Source organism: Episyrphus balteatus, chromosome 1 (genome assembly GCF_945859705.1).
Source record: "Episyrphus balteatus chromosome 1, idEpiBalt1.1, whole genome shotgun sequence".
Classification (NCBI taxonomy): domain Eukaryota; kingdom Metazoa; phylum Arthropoda; class Insecta; order Diptera; family Syrphidae; genus Episyrphus; species Episyrphus balteatus.
Window position 1 is genome coordinate 50,340,167 of NC_079134.1, and position 14,945 is coordinate 50,355,111.

Genomic DNA, 14,945 nt, shown 5'->3' on the forward strand with positions numbered 1-14,945 from the left:
ACATTAAAACAAATATTCATGGGTTTTGTAATATTAGCTGTGTTTTATTTTCCTCGTGATCCGGATCAGATCATTAATTTATTTGCAAAAAAATAACAAAATCCTGCTTTTGTTGTAAAGCTAATAAAAACAATGATCTGATCTGGATCACGAGGAAAATAGAACACAAAAAAAAATTATTTTTGAATTCGGATTCAAAATCAACACGCTATTAGAAAAGTATACTTTTATTCTTGGGAGAAAGAAATATGAATTTTTAAAGATCAGTTTCTTTGTGGTTAGATAAGGCAAACCTATTTAACTTACTTAAATTTAGGTATCTCGGAGAAGAAAATAGATATTGAGAAGATTGAAACTGAACCGTAACAAATTTAGTTGAAAAAAATTACCTAATGCCAAATTATTGCTTCGAAAAACAGCCAAAAATGGGTTTTTGAGATTTTCTAACGGGAATATCCATAAAACGTGACGTGCTAGGCCAATTCTGACTTCGGATTTGGAATCAGGATATAAAAATCCTTTAGAAAAGTATAGTCTTATTAAAAGGAGAATTTCCTTGCAGACCAGTGTTATTAACCTTTTTCCAATTTTGATATGCTGTCATTTTACTGATATCTGTTAACCAGTGGACAGTACAAAATTTTTACCCCCATTTGAATATGACAGGTTACTCTGCACGAAATTATTTATTACAAAATTCACCTAACTGAACTCCAATCAGAACCCTTATGAAAAAGAAAATCAATTTTTTTTTTATTTTTAAAATTTATTTTAAATTCAATGTACACGCATTTCAACAATAAATGTTTTTTTCCTACAACTTAAATACTAAAGAGTGTGTGTGTTATACAGTAAAATCTTACAATTATTATTTTTTTTTCGCTGAAATAATGCTGAGTGATGTTACAATTGAATTTTTTTTTTTGAAAACGACGGAGTACACTCCAGCCACATTGATGAGAAACAAAACTATTCCCCAGCATTGCAGCAGATGAATTCTCTTTCTAAAAAAAAAATAGTAAATGATGAAATTTATAGGGTCTTCGATAAAACTAATGAAATTAAAAACATTTTATACAAACTAAACTTCACGATTATTTTCTATTGAAAATCCATCATAAATTTAAAGCATCTTGTTGGGGGAAAAAAATATAAAGTCTTAGTTGAGCAATTTTATGTAAACTATGTAATTTATTTAATAAATTATTTTTTACCGCGACAATTAATGAGTTATAATGAGTTAAAAAGGGGTCAGCATTTTTTTAACAAAACTTTTTAAACCAAGTGAGCTTGCGAATTCATTTCTTAAAGAATTTTTAAAAATATCCATGTTTTTTTTGTCTAAGTGCATTCTTAAAAATATTTTAACTCTTAAAACTGGTAAACGTGTTGCGAGCGACAAAATAATTTTGTTTTTTTTTATTATTTTTTTTAATGTTTGTAGCACCTCTCCGCTATTTCTATATAATATAATCTATACACTATAATCTCTCTCTGTAAGAATATACATATTATTATGTGAATTGAAATACGGAAAAAGATTGTACCGAAGGAGTTCTCTTCTTTTGCCACCAATCATTTTTTTTTTTTTTTTTTTTTTGAAAAAAAAAAAATCTTCTTTCGTTCAACTGAATTAAATTCATAAAAATTTACAACAACCATAATTTTTTTTTCAAGACTTCTTTTTTATGCAAATCAATTGTTTCTTGGTTTGCAAGATTATTTCCGTGTTCAATGATCACTCTTGGAGCTAGAAATATTTTGTTGTGTTGTAGAAGAAATCTCTTCTACAGAAACCATAGTAGAATCGTTTTGGGATTTATTTTCACTGGGTTCTGCTTGGGTTTGATCATCTGCTAGTGGGTTAGCAGCAGTTGATTGCTTTATGTTTTCCGTAGTAGTGTCTTTTTGATCGCTGGATGTTGAGTTGATTTTTTCCTCATATCCATCTTGTTCATCTTCAACATATTCAATTGTGATACTCTCGTCAAGTTCTTCATTTACGGATTCTGTGTTAAATTAAAGAAATAAATCAATTATGTTAAAAATGGAAAAGAAATGATCATTGTTTAAAAAATCAAAACAATCAATGAATACATAGAATTTGATCTTAAGTTTTTGGTTCTTATAACTAACTATACAATAGTACAAAGTATTTTTGTTTTAAGGTTTCTATTAATTTAATAGAATTCCTGTTAAATTTAATAATATTTAGTATTTACTTGCTGCGAGTTGCATAAGTTGGACGAAGAGGCTTATGGCACACAGAAGGCCAAAAGGTGAAATCTGAAGGTTAATATTATTTATTATTTTCTTCGAAAATGTAATCTTTAATACGGGATCGATCATGTAAGTTGGGCTGTTAAATTATCAATTTTGCGAAATTATGCTTAAGTTTAAAATAAATCGGACGTTAATTAACGACTTGGTATATTTAATATTTGGCATAATTTCGGAATGATTGGAGACTGTAACAAACACAAGAAAACTAAAAAGATGTCTTTTAAGTGTATGACTTTACTATGACCAAAATTCAGAGTCTCGCGTGTATAGGCACTGCTAGTGCCATGAGAATTACACACATCGCAGCTCGAGAAACATTCCTTTCACTGGCCCGGATCGACCTTTTTACAAAAGAATTATCAGCTATTAGTGCCCTTCGATTGAAGGAGGGCAAAAATTGGCAAGGGGACCACTTGGTTCATAAAACAATGATGAACTTTGCTGAAAGTAGCATTCAAACAGACTAAACTCTTCCATATAATGATTTTCACCCAGTAGCGCTGAAAGAGTTCCCAACAAGGGAACTCTGGGAGACAAACCGGGTCATTATTGCAGATCATGTCTCGGTTTTCACTGACGGGTCTAAAATAGACCTAGGAGTAGGGTCAGGCATTTTTTCAGATAACCCTCTAATAAACAAATCATTGAGACTCCTGGACTAATGTAGTGTTTTTCAAGCGGAAGTTTTTGCAGTTTGCAAAGCAGCTAATATCCTCTCCGCACTTAACTTAATTGACAAAAATATTGATATCTTCATAGACAGCCAGGCTGCAATTAAAGCCATTTCCTCAGTTGTCACGAAGTCCAAACTAGTTGACCAGTGTCTAAAAATATACTCAGGGGCCTAAGCACAACGAACACAGTTACCCTTCGATGGGTCCCAGGACATCGTGATATACAGGGGAATGAGTGCAGATGAACTGGCCAAAACAGGATCAACACTTGATCCGTGCCAAACCGTTTTATGGGTGCTAATGCCAATGGCGCACGAAAAGAGGCAGACTAAAACAAACTTAAACTCTCCAAATGACAGATGGTTAGCTCTTGAAACCTGTCAAGTTTCAAGAAATCTGTGGCGGATCCTTTCGAAGAACAAAACTGAAACCATCCTTACAGCATCCTTACAGGTCACAACTCAATGGGAACCCACATGAGTAGAATGGGTACTGTCTCATTAGACTTATATAGAGGGTGTCAAGACGAAGAGGCAGAAGAGGGCTCATACCACTTCCTTTGTGAATGCCCCAGTTTAGAAAAAAAGTAGAAAAACAACTCTTGGAGATTACTTCTTCGATGAGGCACCAAACAGAAATTCCAACACCTAATTCCCAATAAATCCTTCCACCAGATTCCTTTCCACCCTTACCCTGGGGATATCAATGGATTAATCGAGATCCAAGTGGGATGATTCGACTTGTCGGATTATCACCCCGTTCAACCTAACCTTTTATTTTTTTTTTTTATGTAATTTTTTTAACACCACCTGAGGGGCGAGATTTCAACGAACATAAAAAAACTAAACCCACCCACTTCCCGAACTCGGCTCGCCCGTAATTTATTTTTCCTTTCATTTTTATCATATCCAACGGGTTTCATCCTACTGTTGTTTTTTTTTTTTTACTTTTTAATGTTTTTGAAGGCCCTAGTCTATAAAGACTGTGAAAATGATTATACATACCTTACTCAATTAAAATATTTATGATAGTTTTATAAAGGATAATTTTTTCTGTAGGAATTAATTTTATATTTATTTATTAATTTAACTTGAGGATTTATAAGGTTCTGAAGCAGAAAATACTGGTGAATTTTTTTTCTGCTGTAAAAAGTAGACCAATTTTTTCATTTAGCCCAGATTCGACTAGACTTGAAAACATGTACACTAAAAGGGAACGAACAAAAAACCTATTCCTTGCCTCAATCCTGATTCATATGAGATGTTCAAAATAATAGTGGGTCAAGTCCACTCCTCTAAAGTTGGATGTTTTAGGGCCTTAAAATTTGTGTATATGTTTATTTCTTAAATAAAATGGTAAAAATAAATTTAGGGCACATAAAGCTATTGGCCTATAAAACATTTTTTTTTTCAAAAATTAGTTTCTAAGAAATATCTTCTCAAAGTCGTAAATAATGTACAAATTACGAATTAAATTGTTCCATTATTATTCTAAACGCCTCATAATGCAATTCGAGCTAAATTTTAGCTACAATAAAAAATTAATCTCCAAAATTTATCCGAGCTAAAATTTATTCAATAATTTCATAGCAACCCAGACGAAAGATTTGACTACGCCAAACCCTCTTTTATAAATTAATCATATTTATTATTTATTGATCAATTATTTACTGAAATTTAAACCACACTTAAAAATAAATTTTGAGTTCAGTTATAATCTGCACACAAATTATTTGAAATTAACTTCAAAATCAGTCTTCACTTTGCCGGAATAATGATCAATACATTTTTGTTTTCTAAGATTTAAAAAGTAAGGTCCTTCAAAAATATGCATAATATATAAAATAAAAAACAAGAACTACAATTTCACTTACCATAAGATTCATCATATTGAATAACATCGCCTTCGCTAGACTTCATTTGTTCATCGCCAACTTCAATTGTCTCTTCTTCATCCTCATCATATTGATGATGCTGTCGATGTGCTTCAAGCTCTTCTTGCCTCTTCTTTTCAGTCATTTCTCTTTCCCTTTTCCTATCGCGCTTATCCCTCTCCATACCAGCCGCAATTTCCATTTCTTCTTCTGTCTCCTCATGTTCCTCTATAACATCGTCTTCAACGAAATGTTCATCTGAACTTCCATCATCTTCTGCTCCACTTCCAATCACCATATTTTCAACACTATTTCGCCTACGAATCTTTTCCGCATTTATCGCCCGTGTTTTACTAGCTTCCTGATCGAGTTCCATTTCCCAGTCAGTTACGCCAATAACCATGGATTCTTGTTGTTGCTGTTCTTTGATAGGAGATGCATCACTTTCAATTTTTCCCCCGCTGCTGGACTCTACATATGACGTCTCAGAAGTCAGTCGATTCGGTTGTAATAATGCAACCGCGGCAGCAGCTTTCTTCGACTGCGTAGGAGAATTCGAATGACTGTCAGCCATTGTTGTCAAATCAATGGTTTCGGTGGGCTTAAGCGATTGTGAACCTATGCTGTCTACATTGACTATTATCGGAGTAGTAATAATGTCCACCGGAGTGTCCTCTGTAATCATGCTGTTCCTGTTGCTAAACCCTTGCATTTCCTTGGGCAAGATTGTCTGTGACATACTTGGTACCGAACCAATAACGATAACATTGCTTTTCGGATTAGTGGCAGCAGTTTCTTGAACTGCCATTTGTGTCGGAAGCACTGCGGAGAATTTATTGCTCTTGACAATAGGCAATCCTTTCATAGTCTGTTGTCCCGTCATTGGCATTATTATCATATTCGGTTTTGTGATTGCCATTGACTTGGGGATTGTTACATTGCCCAATGTTGTACCGGAAGATGATGCCACTGTTCCAGGCGCCGGTATTATGTGAACTTTTTGTATCGCTATTCGGCCAGGAGGCGTGCTCGTGTTGACCAATCCCTTTTGTGATGACACAATCGTATTTACCTTAGTCATCTGTTTAGCTGAACTATCAGCAGATTGTATAAACATCTTGCCATTGGACGATGAGAATATTTTGACACTATTTCGATTATGAATCGGTCCACCACCTGGTACACCTTTCAAGTGTAGATGGGGTGACATCTTTAAGCTAGCTACGGTGGGAGGAGAGATGATTTGCTGATTGGTAATATGAATTTTCGGTTTGATCGTTGTAGGCATAGGTTTTATTATGTTTGGTTTGCGGAAAACTGTCCCCGCAGGAGAAGAGGAGCTTTTCATTGGGCTAAAGTTGACGTTATTGGGTTCGATCTTGCTGCCAGAAGAAAGCATAAGAGGCAGCAATTTTGTTTTCAAAACTTTACCATGCTCTGGTTCGAACTTGCTGCTTATATTGATTATAGCTGGAGGAGTGTGTGGCAAGTATGGTGGACTACTGGCATCGATAATATTAAATACCTGTGGTTGGCTACTGACTGGCGTGGAGCAGAGTATATCGCCACTCTTTATTGTTTTCACACTAGTAACCTTGGCTTTAGACGATGTAGAGAGTTGTGTAGGCACAATTGTTGTCATAGGCTTTAATTTTGTAGTTATGACTTGTTGTTTATCCAAAAACTGTGTGGGTAACATGGGAGTGCGGTTGTCGACTATGTACTTTTGAACTGGTGTGGAGAGTTTCTCAGTCTTGCATTCGGGGAGCTTGTCAGATTGCTGCAGCACAGGTTGATTTGTGATCAAATTCAATTTAGAAAGATTCTTTGATATGTCTTTCTTCGATGTGGCAATTTGTGGGATGCTTGGGGTTGTTATTGTTGTAGTTGGTGTTGTTGCTGAAGTTTGTTGAAGTTCATTTATGATTTCTGGAGATGTTACCGATGAGGCTGAAGATAATGATGGCGTTGGTGGTAATAATGGTGGTGGTGGAATAACTTCAATATTTGCTGCAGTAGATGCGGTACTGCACAAAGCTGCCGATGAAGATTGAGATTGGTTTGCGGCGGTGCTGACGACGACGACGTTGTTTGCTTTATTCGAGTCTACAGTTTCTCCACTGATTAGACGTTTTTTAGCAGAAGCTGCTGTTGGACGTTTCATGGGCGAATTAGTGGACTTTTTCGCCGGGGTATTTTTCTTGGTTGATTGTGTTTTGCTATGATTGTGATAGAGTTTACGTATTTGTGTTGCTGGACTGAGAGGAGGTTCGCCCGTGGTGGCACTGGGAGAAATTTCTGAAACAATTCGTTTTTTTGTCGAGCTTGGGGCTTCTGTGGGAAGATTTCTTTTAAGAGTTTTACGTATGTCTGGTATTTCTGGTTGAAACTGAAAATAAAGGTAAACGAAAAAAGAATAAATCTTTTATAATTTTGTGAAAGCTAGTAAAAACGCCAGTCAGTTCTATGCACTTTGCCAGCTCTGATAAAAAATTCTGCCTACCAAAAAAAAGAAAAAAATACTTTTTTAGGAATATTTTCCACTAGTAATAATACTAGCGGAATCTATCATCCTAGATCAGCCATAATCAACCTTTTTAAGGGGGTATAAATAATTTTTACTTATGTTGTTTTTCGAATTTTTTTGAGGCTTTATATTTTTGGGGGATAATGCTGCCAGTCTCCAGGTTTTTTTTTTAAGGTTTTAATTACATATTATTGGAAAAGAAACGACACAATATGAAAAGAGAATTGAACACACCAACTTTTAGGTAACTTGCCGAAACATCATGGTGCACTTTTTTTACACCACGGTTTATTGAATTAGTCATGTAAAATTTTTTAGTATTTAGTTGGGCAAAAAAGTAATATTTGCTTTAAAACTGATGCAACTGAGTTATAATTTTTGAATGCATTTGGTAGCAGGGTTATTCACGGTTCCGTAACAAAAGAAAAAATGAGAAAAATTAAGATTTGTAGTCACAGGAACATGAAAAACCGTCACAGGGTGACCATTTTTTCGATTTTTTTTCGAATGCCCATAACTCACAAAATATATGGCTGCGATTTTTTTAATTATTTTTCTAATAACTGTCACCACCTACCCTATCTACCGTTTTCGTTTCGACGTTAACTTTTGGGACACCCTGTATGTATGTTTTATGTGACCAATTTTTTAATGAATATCTGTAGATTTATATTTGGTAATGCAGACTATTTTGGTCAATTGATTTTAAATGCAAATAAAAAATTTTATTTCATCTTTAACCCAACGTTTCGTCGCTATTCACAACTATGTTGTTTTTTTGTTGTATTTTACTTTTTTTTTTGTTTTGTTTTTATTCAGTTTAAATAAAGGAAGAAAAATGAAAGAAAATTATTTAAACTGTTTAATAAATTAACATTAAAAACAAGAGACTAATAAATTAAAAAGACAAACATAAATTATTACAGTGTAGTTCAGGTACTTATTTAATTGCATCATGGGCATAAGACCTTGATTTTCCGTCGTCGAGTACAATCGAAAAATCATGAAGTACCAGTATTTCCCGGTATTTTTTGACAGAAGATTAAAAATAAATGGAAATTCACATTAGTAAACTTGCAATATGAATTAAAAAAGAATATTAAATGCTTATTTTAGCCGAAATCCACTTTAATAAACAAACAAGCAAACTATAACACCGGTATCTTACACTTTTTTATTGAAAATCGGGAATTGTGTTAGCGAAAGAAAATGTTTTCAATGGGCACGTTCAGGAAATATTAGGGACTAGATGTTAATGCAACGTCATTTTCTGAACTGAAATTTAAGTAAACTTAGCCAAACTAATACGCCATTTTTGTTTAATTTCGAAATTTTCTTAAGAATTTTACAGATCGCATGGGTCAGACACCAAATTTCACTTTACTTTAATAAATAAATAGTATTAATTATAGCCGATAATGCACTTTTTACTCGTTTTTCAAACAAATAGATTTAATTCTGTTACCGGAATTTTGTAAATAAAAACAATCAGCTGTCATGTTGATAAAAAAAAACTTTCCTAAATTTTAAGGGAAAATTTTCTTGCCTAACTTTCCAGTCATCTTTCCAATAAAATTACCTAAATTGGAAATTTTTGACAGCTGACCAATCAGAGACCGAGAAATTACCTAAATATTAAGTCCCTAATGTCTTTATTAAATATTTGCTATTTTCGTGTTTTAAATCACAATTGACACCTAAAACACTTATCCAATAGAGGTCAACATTCTAACGGGTCTAACTAATTCAGAAGTACCTACATATTAATAAATATTTAATTTTATTACTACACTTAAAGGGTCTATTGTAGTTTATGCAGCACAGTGGTACCGATTTCGAAGAAGGCCAGCCATATCGATTTTTGGTTAAAGTAGCACCAAAATATGCAGGCACACTTGTTGGAATATATTTTTTTGGCAATAAAAACTTAAATTAAAATGTAAAACAATGTAAAAATAAAGGATTTTTGACAATCTTATATAAAGTCCAGTAAGCTTGTCGTTTTTGTAGAGGAAGACCGTAAGTTAAATCAGGTAGTTCTGATTTTGTATATGAACATTTCAAGTTTTTGGAACGTCGAACGCAACATTGTCAAAAATGCATAACATGTTGAAAAACAACTGAATTTTTTTGTCTTTGGAATAGGGAATAAATAAGGATTATATGATGTTAATTTGTTTCAATTCTTAGATTCAAACTCATTCGTGCTATATTTTAAGAATAGTTTTGCAGAAGCGGTTTGCGGTTGCGTCTTCTTCAGAAAAGGCGACAAATTGATAACTGTGTGTTCGAAGAAAAGAAGAGTTATCCGCTTTCCCAAATCATAGTCTTTTTTAATTTTCATGATTCAAAGATTCAGAGTTTATTTTATGAATTTATTTTCATGACAACATAGTTAAAAATTTCTTTGAAGTGAGAACAGGGAATAAAAGTACAGAATTTGAACCTGTCCTTTTCTGACCCTATTTTTTGTTAAAATTTTCAACGAAAATAATATTGTGAAGTGTTATAATATATATAGTATAGATAGTACATGCCTTATTGTTATAGTTCTTTAAAAATAATTTTAACCAAAATATAAACCTCTTAGTTTAAATTGATTCGAGTGCAAAAATAAAACTTTAAAACCTAAATTCAATTAGAGAAATTTTCATGCTCAATATTAAAATTTCGTTATTTTGTCAAAATTTTTGCTGCACCATCTTTAAGAATGGCCTTTTTATAACAATAATAAGGAACAACGACATCATTATGTTAACATCAATATTTTAACCTATGTCCTACTACGGAACCACTGTGCGTAGGTACGTTTCAAAGCCATATCAATTAAGCCATTTTAATAATGTTAGAAAAAAAATAATTTTTTTCTAGTTTCAAAGATGTTAAAACTTACTTTCACTGCATAGCTTTATACCGCATAAATAGACATTATATACATACATACAACATACCTACCTTACCTCCATTTGTTTAAATTAATTATATTTGTCAGTTAATAAATCAACGATAACAGATTTTAAGATTTAGGTCATCAACAAAATGGATAATAATAATTAAAGTCGATCACATAATTTAAATTGCATTCACCTTCATCATCATCATTTTTCACATCCAAACAATGTTGCAATTTAACAAAATAACTCAAGGTCAAAATAAAGAAGAAAAAAACAAAATATAATGTAGGTATTTCCAAATGCCTTCTTTCAATACTTTACCGCAACAATAAACCAAAAACTTTCCGATTAAAAAAATCTCAAAAAACACCAACTCTTTACTTTTGTTTGTCGTGATATATAAGTAAAATAATATTTCCAATAGGTACTTACTGGATCTGATGTGACAATTGGTACACAAGAAGATTCACTCAATCGTTCGGGATTTAACTCTTGTTTCGTCTGTTGCAGATTTCCAGTCTCCGATGGATATGGCAATTGGGAATTCTCATTTGTTACCTCTGCCGCAACATGATTTGCAACCACACACAAAGCTGTTTGTGGTGGGACACGCGGCAGAAGAGGATACGGCCTACGTCCCTCTCTGCTCCATTCTTGATAAGTATTTGGACCTGAAATCCTACAGAAACAACACAAAACAAAATTCAAAAAATAAAGTTTAATAAAACATTTACGTAAGTTTTGTCTATGCTACAAATTGTGAAAGAAAAAAACTACATAATTTTGCTTACGCTTCGGCAATAGTAGATAGCTGTTCATCGTTGGCCACTCTGCGCGCTTCAGCTCGATGTCGTTCCTGTGATATATGGAAAACATTTCGCAGATCTTCGAGCAGTTTTGATTTTGTATCGGTTAGGCCACCTTGAGCCCGGAATACACTTATTACATTTGCATAAGATTCTAATTCTGTAAATATTGATAGAATATAAAAAAATTGTAAGTATTTTTGATGAAAAGAAATCAAAAATAATAAAAAGAAATGCTCGCGCCAAGAGTTTTCACGAATCGTTTTTTTTTTGCTATTTTACCCAATCTTCGCAATATGCCACGGCACTCGTCTCGTGTCAATTGCAATGCTGTTGGCCACATATTTACGAGATTATACTAATTATTTTGATTGCCTTTAATTTGTTACTCAATTAATTCGATTTTTGATTGAATTATTTGAAAATAAAAATTGCAAACGCAACACCGCACAAAAATCCTTTCAAGCAGCCATTAATGTTTATTTGTCAAAAAAAAAATAATAGTTCACTTTGAAAATTTTTATCGTTCGTTCTTTCGTTGAAAACTGATAGGGGTGTGTTCGGAGAGTTGATGGAAATTAGTTTGGCTTGGTATATTCAGAAGCGGATTGGGAAGAAGAATTGATGGGGAATCGCTTTTGATAATCCGGAAGAAGATTACCATGCATATTAACGAAGACGCAGTGATTCACTCCCCGGGAATCTACTCGATCCGCAAGCAAATCAAATTTCAGTCCGTGAACTCCCCGGGATGAACTGTATTATTTTTTTTAATTGGTTTTGATTTGATTTTAAAGCCTTTTAGCTCCCATACAATTTATCGAAACATTTTAGATGAGCTATAACATATTTCATACAAATTATAAGTCAGCTATTACATGAAGCCTCAAGAGGCTTGACTCTTTTTTCGAATTTTCTTTTGATAATCATTCTGTGAGGCGCGTACTATTACACGATGCCTCTTGAGTCAAAGACTCAAATTTGACATATCTCTTTTGATTTAAGTATTGTTGTTGTTGTATTCTACAAGAAGCAAAAAGAAATGAAAGGGAATGTTGAAAAAAGAAAGAGTGGAAAAAGAAACGTCAAAAAAGAGTCTCAGAATTTTGGCCCACGACTCTCCGGTCGGATAATTTTTCGTTTTATCTTCTTTCTCTTTTGCACTCATTAGTTTTGAAAAGAGGCGCGCCTCTTGAGGCTTCATGTAATAGCTGACTAAGGGGTATTCACGATCCGATGCAACTGGTCTTGTATCATTGCAAAAGTGCAAAAGTGTAAAATCTTACAACACTACACATCAAAATATACGGATTAAAATTTTACAACAGTCTTGCACTTTTGCTATACCCTAGACCTATTGCAAAATAAAATTACAATAGAGTAAAATTATTTTTGACAGATGGCAGCTCACCGTCGCCAAAATTCACAATCTGGTGCAACAGGCCTAGTACAAATGTAAAATTTTATTTTTTTACAATAGATCGTGAACGCCCCTTTTCTTATCTATAGTAAATATTGAAGCATGAATGAAATCCATAGGGGTATTCACGATCCGATGCAACTGGTCTTTGTATCATTGCAAAAGTGTAAAATCTTGCAACACTACAACAACAAAATATACGGATCAAAATTTTACAAGAGTCTTGCACTTTTGCAATACCCTAGACCTATTGCAAAATAAAAATACAATAGAGTAAAATTATTTTTATGTTGGTTGTCGGCTTGTCGGTACTCATGTCCCGTAATTTAGGGCTAGTTGTACAAATATTTAATCCGTGGTTCAGCAACTTTTATCTCCTGAAATCGGTGGTAAGGTTGCGTTTTAGCCGAACAAAACAAAGAATTAAATTATAAAAAATAGAAAAAAAAGAGAACCAACAGTGGAGGAACAACCCTGTTAAAAATAAAACATCATGGATTTCATTCATGCTTCAATATTTACTATAGTGCCTGGCCACACAGTGTTGTGCCCAATCACGTTCCAATTCACATTTTCTAGGAACGAACGTCAAAAAGAGGAAAATCCTCACCCCTCTTGCCTACAAACAAACTGGTTAGGCGATTGAAAAATCACCGTGTAGCCAGGCACATAGATAAGAAAAGGGGCGTTCACGATCTATTGTAAAAAAATAAAATTTTACATTTTTACTAGGCCTGTTGCACCAGATCGTGAATACCCCTATGGATTGAAATTTTACAATGGTCTTGCACTTTTGTATACCCTAACCCTATTGCAAAATAAAAATACAATGGTGTAAAACTTTTTTGACAGATGGCAGCTCGCCGTCATCGCGTGTCGCCCATGATGAACAGTTTATCTTTTTTATTCTTATTCTTTTTTATTTTGTTTCTTTTGATGTAATTTGTGAAAATAAATTAACCCGAACACAACAAAGAATGAAATTATAAAGAAATTGAAAAAAAAGAAGAAGCATCGGTGGAAAGACAACTCCGTAAAAAAAAAGAGTGAAGCTGATATAAATCATATCATGGATTCCATTCAATATTTACTATAGATAAGAAGAGGTGCGTTCACGATCTATTGTAAAAAAATAAAATTTTACACTTTTACTAGGCCTGTTGCACCAGATCGTGAATACCCCTAATATTGAATTACTCTGAAAAACAAACTTGATTTAAAACATAAAAACTGAGTTGAGAAAATGTAAAGTAGAATTAACACAATTATGAATAAATAACTTCAACAAAATTTCAGTCCGTGAACTCCCCGGGATGAACTTTATTATCAATTAACGAAAACACTAGACGCGTCCCACCAACAAAAAAAAATCTCTGAGGGTTCAAGAAAGAGATTTTGAAAGAGAGCAAAATAATTTTGTGATAGTTTCTCACATGAACCCAATTTTTTTTCAAATCCAACACTTCAACTGCAACTTCACACAATTGCAACTTTTCTTCAAATATTAAATTGTGATAAAAAATATTTCAAAATGAGTTATTTTGTGAAGCAAGCTGAAAATAATAACATTTTCTTCAAATTTTCATTAAATTTTTCATGTTTTTAGCACTATTATAACTGCACACCACCAAAAACAAACATCAAAACAATTGAATCCAAAAAATGTACGTCTCAGAAATCTCAGAAAAAAAAGTGAGTGCTCAGCTGAGATTTTTTGTCTAACTTAAAAATCTCTGAGCCCTCAGAGATCTCACTTATGCGTCCCACACCTATTCTGGTACAAATGCCTGAAAAGAAGTTTAACTTCAAAAGAATCATTTAAAAATTCGATTAGTTTTCTTTTGTTTTTGTGAAGTGTTATTGAAATAAAACAAAACTACACGCCAACACTCATACTCAAATACCACAGTACATAAAATAAGGTATATCTTCCGCACGCCCAACTAACATTTTAGCTTTGTTAAAGTATTACAGAAGCTTTATTTCAACTTAAGAAAGGTTATTGGGAATGAAAAAAGGAGAACGTTATACAAGTTTAACCCTTTATAAGAATGTACTTATAACGTGTGTAAGAAGCTTAAACGAAACTTTACCGAAGTTGCACCTAAGCTTTGAGATTTGACAGATAGCTTCGGAAGAGTTTGTATAGCTCTTTAATATATGTCTTATCGAAATTAATAAAAAAACCTACAAAAACAAAAAAGGAATTTTTTTAAATTGGTTTTGATTTGATTTTAAAGCCTGTTACTCAGTTCGAGATATATTTTAGCTCCCATACAATTTATCGAAAAATTTTAGCCGAGCTATAACATATTTCATACAAATTATCGATAACTTGTATGGGAATTTTATCTTGGCTAAAATAATTCATGCGCTAGAAAGAAATGCAATATTTTTTTTTCGTAAATTTCTCACCGTTTAGGTCACTGTAGTTATACCTTAAAGCCTGGTACGCTGTTCGAGATAAA

The 14,945-nt window shown here is 33.1% G+C and overlaps 1 protein-coding gene across 1 annotated transcript; it reads right to left on the reverse strand.

The window, feature by feature from the left end:
* Positions 1-1,604: 1,604 nt before the first annotated feature.
* On the reverse strand, positions 1,605-11,550 carry LOC129921529 (BRCA2-interacting transcriptional repressor EMSY). Its single transcript, XM_056003391.1, has 5 exons — positions 11,340-11,550; positions 11,043-11,217; positions 10,684-10,930; positions 4,831-7,219; positions 1,605-2,009 (listed from the first exon to the last, which is right to left on the reverse strand). The coding sequence occupies exons 1-5, from the start codon at positions 11,398-11,400 to the stop codon at positions 1,732-1,734; spliced, it is 3,150 nt and encodes a 1,049-aa protein (XP_055859366.1). The 5' UTR covers positions 11,401-11,550; the 3' UTR covers positions 1,605-1,731.
* Between the last annotated feature and the right edge of the window lie 3,395 nt (positions 11,551-14,945).

Excerpts from the sequence above, each read along its gene's own strand:
- LOC129921529 (XM_056003391.1), bottom strand. The coding sequence starts at position 11,400 with ATGTGGCCAACAGCATTGCAATTGACACGAGACGAGTGCCGTGGCATA. Across the intron at positions 11,218-11,339 it reads TGGCATATTGCGAAGATTGG|AATTAGAATCTTATGCAAAT; the intron begins GTAAAATAGCAA and ends CAATATTTACAG. Across the intron at positions 10,931-11,042 it reads CTATCTACTATTGCCGAAGC|GATTTCAGGTCCAAATACTT; the intron begins GTAAGCAAAATT and ends TTGTTTCTGTAG.